Source organism: Pelobates fuscus, chromosome 5, assembly GCF_036172605.1.
Source record: "Pelobates fuscus isolate aPelFus1 chromosome 5, aPelFus1.pri, whole genome shotgun sequence".
Taxonomy (NCBI): Eukaryota; Metazoa; Chordata; class Amphibia; order Anura; family Pelobatidae; genus Pelobates; species Pelobates fuscus.
Genome location: NC_086321.1, coordinates 325262524 through 325281070, shown reverse-complemented (window position 1 = coordinate 325281070; position 18547 = coordinate 325262524). Strand labels below are relative to the sequence as shown.

The window sequence follows — 18547 nt, the reverse complement described above, 5'->3', positions numbered from 1 at the left end:
TATGAGCATTTCTATTTTCCATTAAAAAATATATATATATTTATTTAAATATGGGAAGAGGGATCAACATTTTATTTTGTAATTTTTTTTTATTTTTATTTTTTTTAAATGAAAGATTTTATTTTGCTTCATTGCTTTAGCACTTTAGCACTCTTACCTAGAGTGGAAACCTATTTTCTATGTCAATGACTAATTATGCAGATATAAGAAAAACTATCAAGGGGAAATTGAAGAGGAGACATGACATCTTACCTCTCATCTACTTTATTGGGCACTACTTTGGCATATATGGAGTCAAACTGATTCTAAGCATCTGCTCTAGTATTGAAGACCTAATGTGGCACTTAGTAAATCCTATTATTGTCTTAAACTAAAAGCTGTATTTAGCCACCACGACAGCAGTTGCTAAATCATTCAATAAATCCCCTTTTATCCTAAAAAGAGCAGGCTTTTGCAAAGCATAGCAGTAGGATTGAAAGTTAAACATGAAAAAGGAGGTTTCTTATTTGCATTTATCTGTTTTTATTTTGCATGTCTTCATTTGGAGATAAATCGAGGTTGTACAATATTTTAAACACGGACTCAATATTCAAGAATGTAATTTAAAAAAAAGATATCTGTCAAGTTGGGATATGAAAGAACGAGGCGTTAGAAGAACAAGCTTATCTGCAAACCTGAAGTTTGGAGACCACGCAGACATCCATTCGTACGAATGTAATAATTGTATTCCTTTTGCACAGATGCATTTGATAAAAAAATGGAACTCTTTGGAAGACTTTGCTAATCTGAAAACTGACATTTGTCCCCAAGAATCATTAAAAATTAATCTTTTATTTCTTAATCTCAATGTTGGAGGAAAGAGATTCCAGATTGACTACCAGGTGGCAGCACGATATCCAATAACTAGGATCGGGAAGATTGCAACTTGTGTCGATCCAGTCAAGAGGCTAGATCTATGTGATGATTTTTCAGTCCAAAGAAATGAATATTTCTTTGATCGAGACCCTATTGTTTTCTACTATATATTTCATTTCTATCGTAGTGGCATTCTGTGGATAATGGATGAACTGTGTCCAAAAAACTTTGTTGAGGAAACCGAGTACTGGGGTATTCACTTAAACTATACCCAAAGATGCTGTCGCATACTCTTTGAAGAACATCACGACGAGCTTAAGGAGCACATTAAAATACAGAAGGATCTCCAAGCAGAAGTTTACCGTCATGACCATGAGAAACATTTTGCAGGCAAATGGTTGGGGGATTTGCGAAAGAAGATATGGAATTTGATGGAAAATCCTTACTCTTCTATTCCAGCAAAATTCCTAGCTGTATTGTCCAGTTTTTTTGTTTTGATTTCTATAGTGGCCATGTGTCTGAGTACAGTGGAAGAACTCCAACACATGAATATAAATGGTAAACCCTTCATGGAACAAGTGGAAATTGTATGTGTCATATTTTTTTCCACGGAATATGTTATGAGATTGTTTTCGACTTCGGATGTAAAAAGATTTCTAAAAACTGTGTTAAACATAGTTGACTTAATAGCAATCCTTCCTTTTTACATACAAATTATATTTGAAAGATTCTCGGAAGAGACAGACCTGCATTTACATCATGATGATATCGAAAAAATGGAAAGAGTGGGGCAACTTGGGAAGGTACTGAAAATTATAAGGCTGATGCGTATATTTCGAGTTTTAAAACTAGCTCGCCATTCTACTGGTCTTAGAGCTTTTGGATTCACCATCCGTCAGTGCTACCAGCAAGTTTGCTGTCTTTTCTTGTTTATTGCTATGGGAGTGTTCACCTTCTCTGCTCTTATGCACTCTGTAGAACATGATATACCTGGTACCAACTTCACTAGCATTCCTGATGCCTGGTGGTGGGCAGCGGTAAGTTAAGTTTTAATGTGTTTTGTTATTATTTTTTTTCAATTTGACAATTTTTATTTTGTTTCGTTTTTTTCTTATTTCACTTATTTTTCATTCTTTGAATTAAGGAAGCGAAGAAAGATGTTGTGGGGTACAGAAAGTAAGAGGGGTGTGGGTAAACACAAAGTGGCCTCACCCGTGGTGCGTCCCTGCCACCCCTCCTCTGAGCCCTAATCGTCCCTGGTTTGTGAGGGAGAGTGAATATGGTAATCCGTCTCCGGAGCTAGATATCTGCATGTTGTGGAAAGGGGTTGTGTGGGTTTGTGGTGGGTGTTTCGGTTGTCTCCCCTGGGCGAGTCTCAGCGATTAAGCCTCCCATACCCCATGAATGAGCGTCTAGGTTAGCTCCATTCCATTTGGGTGGCTCACGCTTTTGTACTTGTGACTCCTTGAATGACTTGAGTGTCTTAAGTTTTAACGGTGGGCTTGTGTGGTGTTATGGTCCGATGGGCGAGTCGGAGTGTCAGTAGGCTTAAGGTAGGTGTTTTGTTATTTTTTTTATCACTTGACTTTAAAACTAAACATTTGTATATTTTATTTCCTAATTTATATGAACTGTAGACAGTTTAGCTGAAAGTTGAGTTGTTATAATATAACCACATGTTCTCCTACAAAAATGTTTACCTCTTTACTACCAAACACTTTGCAAAAAAAGAAGCAAACAAAACAAAAAATAAAACAACAAAACACCAAAATACTAAATGTCATGGTCAGTAATATATTAAATTTTTTGTTGCACTAGGCCAAAGTTAATGCATCCATCCAAATACACTTTATCTGTACATGTGTAAAGATGTTTAAATGCATAAAAAAATACAAATATACATAAGTCCTGCAGACAAAAACATAACTGATCAAACCCGCATACAAATATATGCATGAATACATGATATGACACACTTACACATACATACATACATAAGAGGCTGCACATACATACAAACATATTGTCGTGTGTAAAAACAAGGCAAGCCTCAAAAGGTGAGTCCTACATTAGCCATTAGATTTGCTGATATCAGCCAAGAATATCCAATGAGACAGGAAGGGGTATTTTATAAACCCTTTACATTTAACCCTTTTTAGGGCTTCTACACATACAATACACTTTGCTGGTATCAGAAAAAGGTAAACATCTATAATAAGACATGAAGGGGTGTTTTATAAACCACTACATACTTATTAACCCTAAATAAGGCTATAACACATACAAATCACCTTGCTGGTATCAGCTAAAAGCAGGGCCGTCTTTATCGCGGGGCAAACGAGGCAGCTGCCCTGGGCGCTCTCCCTGCTGGGGGCCCAAGACAGCTGCTCCGTTTGCCCTCTGCCCGCAAACTATGGGGGCCCATCGGGTGGCCCATGCACTTAGGGCCACCCAGTGGGCCTGTGTCAGCAGGGGCCCGGTCAGGCGCTGTGGCGCTTTAACAGCGCGACTGGGCCCTAGCTTTTTGGCAGCACTGGGAGGAAGTGACAGCTGCGCGTCACTTCCTCCCACAGAAAAAGGAGCTGAGCGGGAGTAAGGAGGACCAGCTGTTCCGGAGGGGGCCAGGCCGGAAGAGCTTAACTCCCAGCCACCCCAGCCAGCCCACTGGACCCCAGGGAAGTCACCCTACAGGAAAAGGTAAGAAACTGGAGGGTGGTTATCAAATTTTGCATGAGTGCCTGAGTGTGTGTGTGTCAGTATATATGTATGTGTGTATGTCTGTTAGTGTGCCAGTATGTCTGTCAGTGTGTCAGTATGTCTGTGTGTGTGTGAGTCTGTCAGTGTCTGTGTGGTTCAGTATGTATGTGTGTATGTGTGTTTCAGTATTGGCTGTCTGTGAGTGTCAAAATGTCTGTATGTGTGTTTGTCTCTCAGTGTCTGTGTGTATGTGTGTTTCAGTATGTCTGTCTGTGTGTATGTGTGCCAGAATGTCTGTCAGTGTGTCAGTATGTCTGTATGTGTGTTTGTCTCTCAGTGTCTGTGTGTATGTGTGTTTCAGTATGTCTGTCTGTCTGTGTGTATGTGTGCCAGAATGTCTGTCAGTGTGTCAGTATGTCTGTGTGTGTGTGAGTCTTTCAGTGTCTGTGTGGTTCAGTATGTATGTGTGTTTCAGTATGGCTGTCTGTGAGTGTCAAGATGTCTGTATGTGTATATGTCTGTCAGTGTCTGTGTGTATGTGTGTTTCAGTATGTCTGTCTGTCTGTGTGTATGTGTGACAGAATGTCTATGTGTGAATCTGTCAGTTTCCGTGTGGTTCTGTATGTCTGTGTTTGTCAATATGTCTGTCAGTGTATGTGTGTTTCAGTATGTCCATCTGTCTGTGTGTATATGTGCCAGTATGTCTGTCAGTGTATCTGTATGTCTGTGTGTGTGAGTCCGTCAGTGTCTGTGTGGTTCAGTATGTCTTTGTGTATGTGTGTTTCAGTATGGCTGTCTGTGTCAGTACGTCTGTCAGAATGTGTCTCTGTATCTGTATGTTGTCCATTTGTGTTTGTGTGTGTATCTGCATGTATGTAAGTGTTTGTATCTGTGTGTGTGTGTGTCTATTTGTGTGTCAGTGTCTGTGTGTATCTGTATGTTCTTGTGTGTATCTATATGCGGTCAGTGTGTATCTGCATGTGTGTCAGGTAGTGTATTTGTGTGTATCTATATGTAGTCAGGGGGGCCCAAGTAAATGCTTGCCTGGGTCCAATCAAAATTAAAGACGGCCCTGGCTCAAATTTCACTGTTGAGACAGGAAGGGGTGCTGCCCCTACATACTTATAAACTCTTAATAAGACAAACATGGGGTGGCTGGCAGCAATGTAACATAGCTGTGTGATACAAAAAGCATATACAAACACAAATAAAGCACCACGCTTACAGCAACAGTGGCTTAGTATCTAACAGCTCAAAATACATAGTAAAAACAAAGAGAAAGTTAGCTGTGTTCTGCCCCAAATCCCTATGTACATTTAAACAAAATGGAGGCTCTTTCTTGACTTGGCAGGGAGCTTATATTCACATGGCCATTGGAATGAAACTACAGAGCCTCCATTTTGTTATTGTGGCGGGACCGCTACCTGCTAGTGAATTGCTGCGTGACAATCCCTGTGTTTGCCCCTATATTGTGTGTATTCTCATGTTTTACCTACTCCCCGTTCGGGAGTCCCCATACAAACGTGTTTTGCTCACCTCCTGCACGGGGACCACCTCGATACCCCATTTAGAATGTTTGTTCAGAACGTTCACACCTCGTTAGAATGTTCGCAACTTGTGAAAACCACAAAACGCAAGGGAAGCCTTTGCGCATGCCGACCCTGGGTGGCGGCCCGTTCGTTAGATGGACGCCATCCAGGGGGAGCATTCGCGGATTGCTTCCCACCCCATCTGGTTCCCGAATGGGGACCTCCCCAGTGCCCCTTGGAGTGTTCACACCAATCAATTAGAACGTTGGCAATTCGCAACATAAGTGTGAAACCGCAAGGGAAGTAATTAATGAGTGTTTCCCTGGGTAGCCGCCATTCGTATAGACGGACGGTGGCCAGGGGGAGCATTCGTGTCCCAAATGAGGAAGCTTCCCTTGCCTGGTTTCACCCAGGGATTCCACGAACAGAGGCAGTTACTGATACCTGAGATTGGTGTGGACACTTTCTGGGGGACAATGGCGGTTTGGCAGGCTTTCTGGACCTGGGAGGCCAGGAGGCGGGAATCTTTCCCGCGCTGGGACTCCCAGGTGCAGAGGGTTCTGAGAAGAAGACCCCTTGGCACATGAAGTGGGAAACCCTGTATTTGGGTGGCAGGAACTGGAGACAGAGGGACTGGCGTTCCTGTCCCACGCACAGGCCCCTGTGAGGGGGAGGACCCGGAGAAGGGATACTGAGTAGCGGGAAAAAGGGACAAAGAGACTGGGGTTCCAGTTACGTTGTGCGACCCTGGGAGGGGACATTCATGTTTGTTCCACCCCTTGCATGGGGAAAGTAAAAAGCTGCTTGTGGCCAACAAAGTTAGACGACTGGGTCAGAGTATCTCTAAAACGGAAAGTCTTTTGGGCTGTTCCAGGTATGCAGTAGTTAATAACTACCAAAAGTGGTGCATAGCAGGTCAACCCGTGAACCAGCAGCTGGGGAGCAAAAGCTAGCCCATCTGCTGCAATCACACAGAAGAGCTATTGTAGCTTAACTTAATGCTGACCATCAGAACACACGGTGCATTGCAGTTTGTTGCTTAGCCATGATGATCCCTGTTCACTGCCTAAAGCGCCTTTAATGGCTTCAGCTGGACCATGGAGCAATGGAAGAAAGTTGCCTGGTCTGATTAATCATGTTTTCTTTTAGATCAGGTGGATGGCTGGGTGGGTGTGCATTGTTTACCTTTCATAGATATGACCGCAGGATGCACTATGGGAAGTATGCATGCCCGCAGAGGCAGTGTTATGTCTGAGCAATGTTCTGCTGGGAAACCTTGGGTCTTGGAATTCATGTGGATGTTACTTTGACATGTGCCGCCAACCTAAAGATTGTTGCAGACCAAGTATACGCTTTCATGACAATGGTGTTCCCTGATGGCAGTGGCCTCTTTCAGCAGGATAATGCCACACTGCAAAAATTGTTCAGGAATGATTTGAGGAACATGACAAAGAGTTCAAGGTGTTGGCTTGGCCACCAAATTCCCTCGATCTCACTCCATCTGAGTATCCATGGGGTGTGCTGGAACAACAAATCCAATCTATGAAGGCCCCATCTCAATGCATCAGAGCTGTTTTGGCAGCACAAGGGCATCCTACATGTTATCAGGCAGGTGGTTTTAATGTTGTGGCAGTGCATATATATATATATGTGTGGGTGTGCAAGTGTGTATGGGTGTCTGTATGTACATTTGATTCTGCTAGTGTGCGTTTGGGGGGACCCAAGAATTCTGATGGCAGCGTTGCTCACAATCCTTTGGCCTACATAAAAAAGCAACCGCAGTGCAGAAATAAAATGTAAAAAAAATGTTAAAGATAAAATTTGCACAGCCCACAATAAACACCACAATGTCTAGTCTCACACATGTATTCCACCATATGCACTGATACTGTAATATATTATTGATTTTTTCAGGGTGATTCTTCAAAGTGTAACTTGTTACAAACACTAAAAGTTTTATTAACTAAACTTCGAATTTTAGTAAATTAAATTGAAATGGAAAACTGAGGCAATATAGCTCATGTGGTAATGACCTCCAACCAGGGCCGGGCTGGGAAAGAAAATTCGTCCTGGGCATTTTTCAATCACAGCAGCCCCCTGAGAAGGGGTTAGGGCCAGATAGGGTATGTTTTGTCATCAGTAATGACAAGTACGCCCCTTCTCAAAGTGAGCATGTTGGTTCAATGCGCAGAGTCCCGCTGAAGAGCTCTAGCATAGGAAAAAGGCCTGTATTTGCTCTGCGCAGCGCAAGCAAATTTAATAACATGCTTGCGCTGTGCTTGCTTTTAACTTGTCGCTGGTGTCTCCATAAATGGGATACCAGAGGACAAAAGGGCCAGGAAAGTGTATGGTGCATGTGTTTGGAACTGCTTGTGTGATTGTGTGTAGAGTGAGCTGATTGTGGTGTGGTATTGTGTAAATAGGTCAATTTCATTCGTGTTTGTGGTGTAATATGTGTGGCTAGGGGCTGTAGAATGTGTGTATATAGGGTGCATAGTGTGTATAGGGGATGTATCGAGTGCGTGCATATGGGCTGTAGTGTGTGTGTATAAGTGATGTAGTGTGTGTAGGGGTTGAAGAGAGTGTGTGTTTAGAGAATATAGTATGTGCATAGGGGATTCAGAGTTTGTATGTCAGGACTGTAGTGTGTGTTGGTGGTGCAGTGTGTGTGTGTTGTGGATCTAGTGTGTGAAGGACCCAGAGTGTTCATAGGTGATCTAGTGTGTGTGTGTGTGTAGAGGATTCAGAGTGTTTATAGGGATCTAGTATGTGTGTTTGTGTGTGTGTAGATTAGATGATCAAGAGTTGAGTAAGGGATCTAGCGTGTATCTGGAATGTAATGTGTGTATTAAAAGAGCTAAGTGTTGTATTAAAAAAACTTAGTGGTGTACTAGCAAAACCATTAACAGATTTATTTAACCAATCATTGTTAACAGGAGTAGTCCCAGAAGATTGGAAGTTAGCGAATGTTGTGCCCATTAACAAGAAAGGTAGTAGGGAGGAGTTGGGCAACTACAGGCCAGTAAGCCTTACTTCAGTAGTGGGGAAAGTGATGGAAACCATGTTAAAGGATAGGATTGTTGAACATCTAAAAACACATGGATTTCAAGATCAGAGACAACATGGGTTTACTTCAGGGAGATCATGCTAAACTAATCCTTTCTTTTTTTTTTTTTGATTGGGTAACTAAAATATTAGATCAGGGTGGTGCAGTAGACATTGCTCACCTAGATTTCAGTAAGGCTTTTGACACTGTTGCACATAGAAGGCTTATCTATAAACTGCAATCTTTAAGTTTGGATTCCAATATTGTTGAATGGGTAAGGCAGTGGCTGAGTGACAGGCAACAAGGGGTTGTAGTCAATTTTGAAGCATGGACTTGTCACCAGTGGGGTACCTCAGGGATCTGTACTTGGACCCATTCTTTTTAATGTTTTTATTAGTGATATTGCAGAAGGTCTTGATGATAAGGTATGTCTTTTTGCTGATGATGCTAAGATATGTTACAGGGTTAATGTTCCAGGAGGGATAAGCCAAATGGCAAATGATTTAGGTAAACTAGAAAAATGGTCAGAGTTGTGGCAACTGACATTTAATGTGGATAAGTGCATCTTGGACGTAAAAACAGAGTACATAATATTTGACAGAGTCCTAACCGCAACATCTAAGGAAAGGGATTTAGGGGTGTTTATTTCTGGTGACTTAAATGTAGGCAGACGATGTAATAGAGCAGCAGGAAATGCTAGCAGAATGCTTGGTTGTATAGGGAGAGGTATTAGCAGTAGAAAGAGGGAAGTGTTCATGTCATTGTACAGAACACTGGTGAGACCTCACTTGGAGTATTGTATGCAGTACTGGAGACTGTATCTCCAGAATGATATTGATACTTTAGAGAGAGTTCAGAGAGGTGCTACTAAACTGGTTCATGGATTGCAGGATTAAACTTACCAGGAAAGGTTAAAGGATCTTAACATGTATAGCTTGGAGGAAAGACGAGACAGGGGGGATATGATAGAAACATTTAAATACATAAAGGGAATCAACACAATAAAGGAGGAGACCATATTTAAAAGAAGAAAAACTACCACAACAAGAGGACATAGTCTTAAATTAGAGGGGCAAAGGTTTAAAAATAATATCCGGAAGTATTACTTTACTGAGAAGGTAGTGGATGTATGGAATAGCCTTCCAGCTGAAGTGGTAGAGGTTAACACAGTAAAGGAGTTTAAGCATGCGTGGGATAGGCATAAGGCTATCCTAACTATAAGATAAGGCCAGGGACTAAGTAAAGTATTTAGAAAATTGGGCAGACTAAATGGGCCGAATGGTTCTTATCTGCTGTCACATTCTATGTTTCTATGTTTCTATGTGTAGTGGTGCATTGTGTGTTTGTGAGCGGTACTGTAGTGTGTGTGTATGTATGTATATTCATATATATATATATATATTTGGAAGTATTGTATGTGTGAAGGGTGCAGCGTGTGTGTGAGGGGGTTGTGAGTGTAAAGGGGGCTGTGAGTGTGAGGGTGCTGTGAGTGTGTGTAAGGGTGCTGTGTCTGAGAGTGCTGTGAGTGTGCTGTGTGTGTGTGTGTGAGGGTGCTGTGCGGCTGCTGTGAGTGTGAGGATGTTGTGAGTGTGAGGGGAGACAAGTTATTTTAAATATATTAAATATGTATTTTATAAATAAATATGTATTAATAAAAAAAACTAAATTTATATCCCCCTCTCCCTTCTTACCTTGTGCCTGGGAGGGGGGACCACGCTGCCTGAGTTCACTCTCACGAGATTCGGAGCGATTTTTCCATTTGGTTTTAATTTGCAAAAAATTGGAGTTTAGTCAATAACTCTGATAGTGAATTGAAAGTGTGACACTGTTATATTTTCAGGTCAGGTATTTTGGCCTTAAATTGTAATTTACATTACACAGATACATACACTTAACAAAATTTTTCATGAGCTGAACTCAAAGATATAAGACTTTTTCTATGTACACAAAAGGCCCACTTCTCTCAAATATTGTTCACAAATCTGTCTAAATCTGTGTTAGTAAGCACTTCTCCTTTGCCGAGATAATCCATCCACCTCACAGGTGTGGCATATCAAGATGCTGATTAGACAGCATGATTATTGCACAGGTGTGCCTTTGGCTGGCCACAATAAAAGACCACTCTAAAATGTGCAGTTTTATCACACAGCACAATGCCACAGATGTAGCAAGTTTTGAGGGAGCGTGCAATTGGCATGCTGACTGCAGGTATGTCCACCAGAGCAGTAGCCCGTGAATTGAATGTCCATTACTCTACAATAAGCCGTCTCCAAAGGTGTTTCAGAGAATTTGACAGTACATCCAACTGGCCTCACAACCACAGACCACATGTAACCACACCAGCCCATGACCTCCACATCCAGTATCTTCACCTCCAAAAAAAAACTAACTTTTTAAAATTTTTGCACTAAAAAATTCTTTGGTTATCACTTTCCCATTTTGCAGTTTAGCAAATCTAATCACCTTTTTGCATTCATGATTGGCTTCCTTATATCTTTTATAGGATGCATCTGATTTGTCCGATTTAAATGCTTTAAATGCCCTTTTCTTGTTTTTAATCTTTTGATTTGCTTTCACACTAAGCCACATTGGTTTCAATTTGTTTCTTTATATTTATTACCCAATGGTACATACTGAAAAATGTACCATTCTAATATTTGTTTGAAGATATTCCATTTATCCTCAGTGGTTGTTTTTCACTAAAGAGTCTATTCTAGTCAATATATTGTAAAGTTTCCCTTATTTTATTGGCCATTTTAAAACACATTATTTTAGTACACCCCATGTGCATTTGTTTTTTGAGTTTATTTCAAATCACTATATTGTGATCATTATTTCCCAAGTGCTCCCCTACTTAAATGTTGGTCAAAATATAAACATTAAACAGGAAAAAGGCGTATACCACGCCTAGTAATTTATATATGCAAAATATACATACATATATTCTTGAATATTCCAATAAGTCAGAACCTCGGAAAAAATTTGAGATAAAAAATAATAGTGCAATACAGTAAACTTTATCTTAAAGGAAGTAAGAAATTAATCAATATAAAAAGTAACTAATAAAAAGTATACTTTAATATAAACAAACAAATTGAAAATCAATAAAAGGTATAAAATATAAAAGAAAGTCCCACTTAACGCGTTTCGCCTGTTAGGCTACTTCAGAAGTCTGGTATAACCTCCTTTTGGGTCCATTTTTATATGCCTCTTAATGAGTAAACGGTGTCCTGGTGTGTCTTCTTCCTGGTTCCTGGTTACTGTTGACACGCACGCGTCATACCGGAAATTGCGCGGTACGCGCGTCATGCCGGAAGTGACGCGGTACACGCGTCATACCGGAAATGACTTCGGCATCGTCTAATAGTTTCGTGCATTATTGTTGTGCTACTTTAGAACGCACGCATCGTTCATAAATAGCGTGCGTGACGTTCCGAGCGCTGCCTATTTAGGTATCCAATTGCAGGGGGTGTGGGCATGTGTTCCATCTTCATGCTTGCAGCAGTAGCATGGCGGCCATATTTGTTTTGGGCATAAAGAGTAAAATAAATATTTCTTACTTCCTGGATCCTGAATATCCTTGGTGGGGATTATACCACCTAAGCTGTTTATACTAGAGCAAGTTTTATGCTCTAGCAATTGCAAGTACAATATCATTTATTATTTATTTTATCATTAGTACTTACTTCACCATTGGCTGCTATTTCTTTTTTATATTAACCACGCACACTGCACTTTGGAAATATTCGTGTCAACTACAACAACATATCCTGAGACGGGGATTGTACCGTCCAAGCGCATCACAGCTGAACTCTGTTATAGCTCATATAAATGTGAGTGGACTGTACATAGCTATATTTACTGCTTTAAGATAAAGTTTACTGTATTGCACTATTATTTTTTTATCTCAATTTTTTTCCGAGGTTCTGACTTATTGGAATATTCAAGAATATATGTATGTATATTTTGCATATATAAATTACTGGGCGCGGTATACGCCTTTTTCCTGTTTTCTGTTATCTATTCACAGGGTTTTGGGAATCCTTGTTTTGTATACTGCTGCCTGTTCACAATCTACTATAGTGAGCGCCTATTACCCCTTTTCTTTTTGAAAAATATAAACATTGATGGTTATAACCAGATCCAGACAAGCATCCATTCTAGTCGGTGCTTGTACAAGTTTTGACATGAAGGTGTCATCTAACAAGTTCAAAAATGTAATTCCCTTTGCTGAACTACTAGTCCCTCTATCCCAATTTATGTCCAGGTAATTAAAATCTCTAATAATTAACATGTTACCCAGATTTGCAGTTCACTTTGAATTTATTGTATCACACTTCACAGGGATATTCAATAAAATCTGAATTGTAGGGAATTTTGTAAGATTTCATCCAACTAGAATATAGAATTTAGTGATAAATCCTGCTTTTAAAGGGGACCAAAACATTTTTAGCTTAATTAAGTAGTTTTAATATATAGACAATGCCCTTGCAGTCTCACTGCTCAATTCTCTGCCATTTAGGAGTTAAATCACTTTGTTTATGTAGCCCTAGTCACACCTCCTTGAATGTTACTTACACAACCTTCCTAAACATTTCATATAAAGAAAGATGTAATGTTTAAACTTCCTTTATTGCACATTCTGTTTAATTTAGAATTTAATATCTTTAATCCTGTGTGATTAAAGTTCAATTCAGAATTGAAGAAGGAAACGGCTAAAGTAAGTTAACATCTGATTGGAAATGAAACCATTTTGTTTTTGTGCAGGCTGTGTGAGTTACAGCCAGAGTAGGTGTGGCTATGGCTGCATAAACAGAAACAAACGTGATTTAACTCCTAAATGGCAGTGAATTGAGGAGTGACACTGTAGGGGCATGATCTATAGACTAAAATTGCTTCACCTAGCTAAAGTTGTTTTAAGGCCTATAATGTCCGTATAATAAAAAAAACTTTGATGCTGATTTTTTATTTTTTTTTTAGTAACAGAAAAAAACGTTTATTTAATATATCTTCCATGGAGCTGAGAGAGAATTGCCTTAAATGTTTGTTTCTTTTTTCTAGGTCAGCATTTCTACTGTGGGATATGGCGACACAGTTCCTGACAGTGTTTTAGGAAGAATTGTTGCTTTTCTCTGCATATCGTTTGGCATTATCCTCAATGGAATGCCTATCTCCATACTATACAACAGGTTTTCTGACTTTTATGCAAAATTGAAAGCCCATGAGAGTACGGGCACTTTGAAACAAGCACATGGAATAAGATTTAAAGAGAGGACCATAAAGAAGTTTATGTCTTGTTGTTCAGTGAGACAAGGGATAGGAAAATAACGGGACAATAAAAATAAAGCATTTAATCTCTTAGGCTAGCATAATTTAATGCTAGTTTGCAAATATTAATATGGCGTAACTACATGAACACGAGCTTCCATTAGTGAGACATTACGGGATTTATATTAGTTGCATGAGAACACATAGACTTTCACTAATCATTAATCCCAACTGGGATCCAAAAGAATCTCCTATGATTAATTGATGCTCGAAGACTGGAGGAGTTCGAGCATAGCAGATGCGCTTTATATGGACTCCACATACATCTATCCTCTCCAGAGCGCCATGAGGCGGTGATCGACAACATCCTACTGGGTGATGACGTTGCCTCCCCATTCTGGCCTACTCAGGACATAGGCTGATTATTATGGGTGACTTACCTTACTATTTAATAATAGGCAGATTTTATATGTTAAATTGCCTACTTCTTTACTGTTGGTACCCTATGGCACTATCTGTATGTTTCATCAGCTACCAGGTTTGCTCCACTCTGCTACGAGCCTTTTAGTTATTAACCAGATACACTTTGCAAGTTGTTTTCATGTTATTTAGAACTAATTTTGTCATAGTACAGATAACCTAAATTCCATAGTACTTCATGCCATACATCACTTGAACTGTTTTTCTTTTCTTTTGAACTCTAATTAGAAAATGTGCAGTTTAAGCCCATTTTATTGCTCTTTCATGACCTGTTTATTAAGATTTATGCCGCACAACAGTGCAGAGAATGCTGTTTTGTATTATCCATGGATGGCAAAAAAAAAGAATAAAAAAAGTCAAAATATTAATGATTTGTTCGACAAAAATGCAAATGCTTTTGTATGTTTTCATTTTACTGTTAAACATTGTATCATAGTAGTATAGATCACATGTATAATAAAATTAGCCCTTTAGTAATCATGATAAATAACACAAGCACATTTATCTCCAAATTGCCCCATGGTCCATACTGAAGCAATATAATGTATTTACCAGTTAGGTTTAGGTTAGGTTTTTTTTCAAATGACAGTATAAACAGTATAGACATGATTGATTTATACTGTCACTTGATAAAGACTAACTGGGGAAACTCATTGTGATTTTAAAAGTTTGGTAATAAATGTATTTTTACATTCCTGCCTTTATACTGTTTTTTTTATTTATATTTACTGGTTATCTTATCTACATTGAGAATTTCTGCCAGCACTGCAGCATTTTTCCATGTGTATATATCCAAGGTGGCGATTGTACCACCCAAGCTGAATTTATAGAGCAATTTGGTGCTCCAACAAATGTAAGCACATTTCCTTCACCAATATATATATTGCTGCATACAGAGAGCACTATTTTCACTTTGTTTTATTGCATATACTACAATGTGGATTTATAAGAACACCAACAGCTATATCCTATGAGTGAGGATTGTACCGCTTCAGGCTACTAACGACGAGCTGATTGGATAGATCTCTGTCTGTGAGTCTGCTTCTCAAATATTTCTATAGGGTTCCATTTTGTGGAAGACTCCACTCTACTAGGACCACACCACAACTCCCCCTGCCTGGCAAAAAAATATATACTTAAAAGTTAAATAACCTTAATAAAGCAAAGTTTTAAGGGTTTCCTCCTTTTCTGCTGTATAACATTTGGGTTACCCCCTGCTCCAAAGCTCTACATTAGGCTCTCCTGAGGACCTATCTGGCATTCCCACGATTTATGTGGTTATACAGACTGGCCTTACTTTATCATTCTCATTAATCAAAGTGAGCTAGTTGGTAGCACCACACTTGGGAGTGTATATCTAATTATTTAACAATACTATTTTTGGCTATACAATATTACACAATTTGGTCATTTTTTGTGTTTTTATTGTCTTTTAATATTGTATTCAGAAAGAAAAACAGACTTTTGTTTAAAACCATTTGCCACAGCAAAGAAATTCTAAATTCCCAAAGAATTTCTGAGGGTTACTACTGATCTACTTTGAAATTTGCACTATTATACACTAGGCACAGTGGTGTCTTACTTGTTGTTGATATACCGTAGTTGTTTTATATCCAGCCAAAGATTTTCTGTTACCTTCCATATAGTAACACTAATATTCACAAGCCCTTTCCACTAACTGAAGACAACTGGGTCTTCAGACCCCAAAACCCAATGTCTAGCAGAGACTATAATTATTGTCGGTTAACCTTACTGAAAGGCCACCAATCCTGTGCCCCATGGGGTTTATGCTCTTATGCTACGATACACTTTTTCAGCCTCAGTTAACCCCGTAGCACCCAATTGCATAGGTTCGGGGAATGGTTGACTGGGAGCGGGTAATGCTAGTAATGCAGTACTGGGTAGAGCAGGCAACACCTGTGTATTCATCCGTCTTTGACTACGCCTCTCTCTAATACGGTTGTCAATAAGAATTATATAGTCTATAACATCATCCAGAAGAACAGGCAATTCCCTGGATGCTATTTCATCCAGTATGTAAGCGGCCAAACCCTCCTGAAAGGCTGTTACGAGGGCGTCATTATTCCAAACCACTTCAGCTGCTAGAGTGCGGAATTCGATAGGATAATCCGCTACAGATCTGTTACCCTGTCAGATCCTAAGCAGAGCTTTGCCAGCAGAGGCAACCCTACCGGGTTGATCAAACGTGCGTTTGAAAGCTGTCAAAAAATCTGCAAAGGACATAGGAGACGTATTCTCCCACATGGGGTTGGCCCATGCTAAAGCTTTCCCGGACAAGTGGTTTATCAAAAAAGCTATTTTGGTTCTGTCAGTGGATAGGAACGTGGATTCATCACCAAATGGATATCAATTTGGTTGAGGAAACCACGACACAATGCTGGATCAACGCTATAGCGCTGTGGCGGCGTCATATGAACTACGTGAGCAGGAACGGGTACGGGAGTGGGAATGGGTTCGGGCACAGCAGCAGCAGACTCCTGAACGTCAGGTTGCAAGTGTGCAGTACGAGCCAGTATGGTCTGTAAAGCTTGAGCAAACTGGTCCATACGGTGGTCTAAACCACCCATTCTAGCCTCCTGATTAACTAATAGCTGTGGAATGTCAGCAGGTTCCATTATGGCCCTGTTGTAATGTCACGATTCCGGAAACCAAACACGCTAACACACACACAGAGGTGCAGTACCGGACCTTAGAGTGGCCGGGCTAAGCATACAGGGAGTGCAGAATTATTAGGCAAGTTGTATTTTTGAGGATTAATTTTATTATTGAACAACAACCATGTTCTCAATGAACCCAAAAAACTCATTAATATCAAAGCTGAATATTTTTGGAAGTAGTTTTTTGTTTGTTTTTAGTTATAGCTATTTTAGGGGGATATCTGTGTGTGCAGGTGACTATTACTGTGCATAATTATTAGGCAACTTAACAAAAAACAAATGTATACCCATTTCAATTATTTATTTTTACCAGTGAAACCAATATAACATCTCAACATTCACAAATATACATTTCTGACATTCAAAAACATAACAAAAACAAATCAGTGACCAATATAGCCACCTTTCTTTGCAAGGACACTCAAAAGCCTGCCATCCATGGATTCTGTCAGTGTTTTGATCTGTTCACCATCAACATTGCGTGCAGCAGCAACCACAGCCTCCCAGACACTGTTCAGAGAGGTGTACTGTTTTCCCTCCTTGTAAATCTCACATTTGATGATGGACCACAGGTTCTCAATGGGGTTCAGATCAGGTGAACAAGGAGGCCATGTCATTAGATTTACTTCGTTTATACCCTTTCTTGCCAGCCACGCTGTGGAGTACTTGGACGCATTTGATGGAGCATTGTCCTGCATGAAAATCATGTTTTTCTTGAAGGATGCAGACTTCTTCCTGTACCACTGCTTGAAGAAGGTGTCTTCCAGAAACTGGGAGTTGAGCTTGACTCCATCCTCAACCCAAAAAGGCCCCACAAGCTCATCTTTGATGATACCAGCCCAAACCAGTACTCCACCTCCACCTTGCTGGCGTCTGAGTCGGACTGGAGCTCTCTGCCCTTTACCAATCCATCCATCTGGCCCATCAAGACGCACTCTCATTTCATCAGTCCATAAAACCTTAGAAAAATCAGTCTTGAGATATTTCTTGGCCCAGTCTTGACGTTTCAGCTTGTGTGTCTTGTTCAGTGGTGGTCGTCTTTCAGCCTTTCTTACCTTGGCCATGTCTCTGAGTATTGCACACCTTGTGCTTTTGGGCACTCCAGTGATGTTGCAGCTCTGAAATATGGCCAAACTGGTGGCAAGTGGCATCTTGGCAGCTGCACGCTTGACTTTTCTCAGTTCATGGGCAGTTATTTTGCGCCTTGGTTTCTCCACACGCTTCTTGCGACCCTGTTGACTATTTTGAATGAAACGCTTGATTGTTCGATGATCACGCTTCAGAAGCTTTGCAATTTTAAGAGTGCTTCATCCCTCTGCAAGATATCTCACTATTTTTAACTTTTCTGAGCCTGTCAAGTCCTTCTTTTGACCCATTTTGCCAAAGGAAAGGAGGTTGCCTAATAATTATGCACACCTGATATAGGGTGTTGATGTCATTAGACCACACCCCTTCTCATTACAGAGATGCACATCACCTAATATGCTTAATTGGTAGTAGGCTTTCGAGCCTATACAGCTTGGAGTAAGACAACATGCATAAAGAGGATGATGTGGTCAAAATACTCATTTGCCTAATAATTCTGCACGCAGTGTACAAAGAATAGTCAGGAGACAAGCCGAGTAAGGGGAACCAGAAGACAGGATAACGAGAGACAAGCCGAGGTCAAAGGGTAGGAGAAAGTCACAAAATCAGATAAACAAGCCAGAGTACGTAACCAGAGAGTAACACAAGTTCAGTAGCAATACTAGCAAGCAAAGACCACAGCAGGGCACTGAGAGACAGGAAAGGTAAGTATTTAAATCCTGTGCTTAATTCTGATTGGATAACTTCCAATCAGAATTAACAATCACACGTGGGGGATAACTATACCTCCCACTGTGATTATTGTGCTGTAGCTTTAACGCCGGGTCACGTGAGTGACCCCGGCGTTCAGATATTTGTGCCGGCTCCCAGCGTGCAGCGTTATACATGCTGCTGCTGGGAGGAGGGGA

At 40.3% G+C, this 18547-nt stretch overlaps 1 protein-coding gene across 1 annotated transcript; it reads left to right on the top strand.

Moving 5' to 3' along the window:
- Positions 1-464: 464 nt before the first annotated feature.
- LOC134612925 (potassium voltage-gated channel subfamily V member 2-like) lies at positions 465-13822 on the top strand. The gene is made up of 2 exons (XM_063457387.1): positions 465-1892; positions 13189-13822. The coding sequence occupies exons 1-2, from the start codon at positions 633-635 to the stop codon at positions 13453-13455; spliced, it is 1527 nt and encodes a 508-aa protein (XP_063313457.1). The 5' UTR covers positions 465-632; the 3' UTR covers positions 13456-13822.
- The last annotated feature ends 4725 nt before the right edge of the window (positions 13823-18547 follow it).

Coding starts and splice junctions, on each gene's coding strand:
- LOC134612925 (XM_063457387.1), top strand. CDS start 633: ATGAAAGAACGAGGCGTTAGAAGAACAAGCTTATCTGCAAACCTGAAG. Junction 1,893..13,188: donor ATGCCTGGTGGTGGGCAGCG/GTAAGTTAAGTT, acceptor TCTTTTTTCTAG/GTCAGCATTTCTACTGTGGG.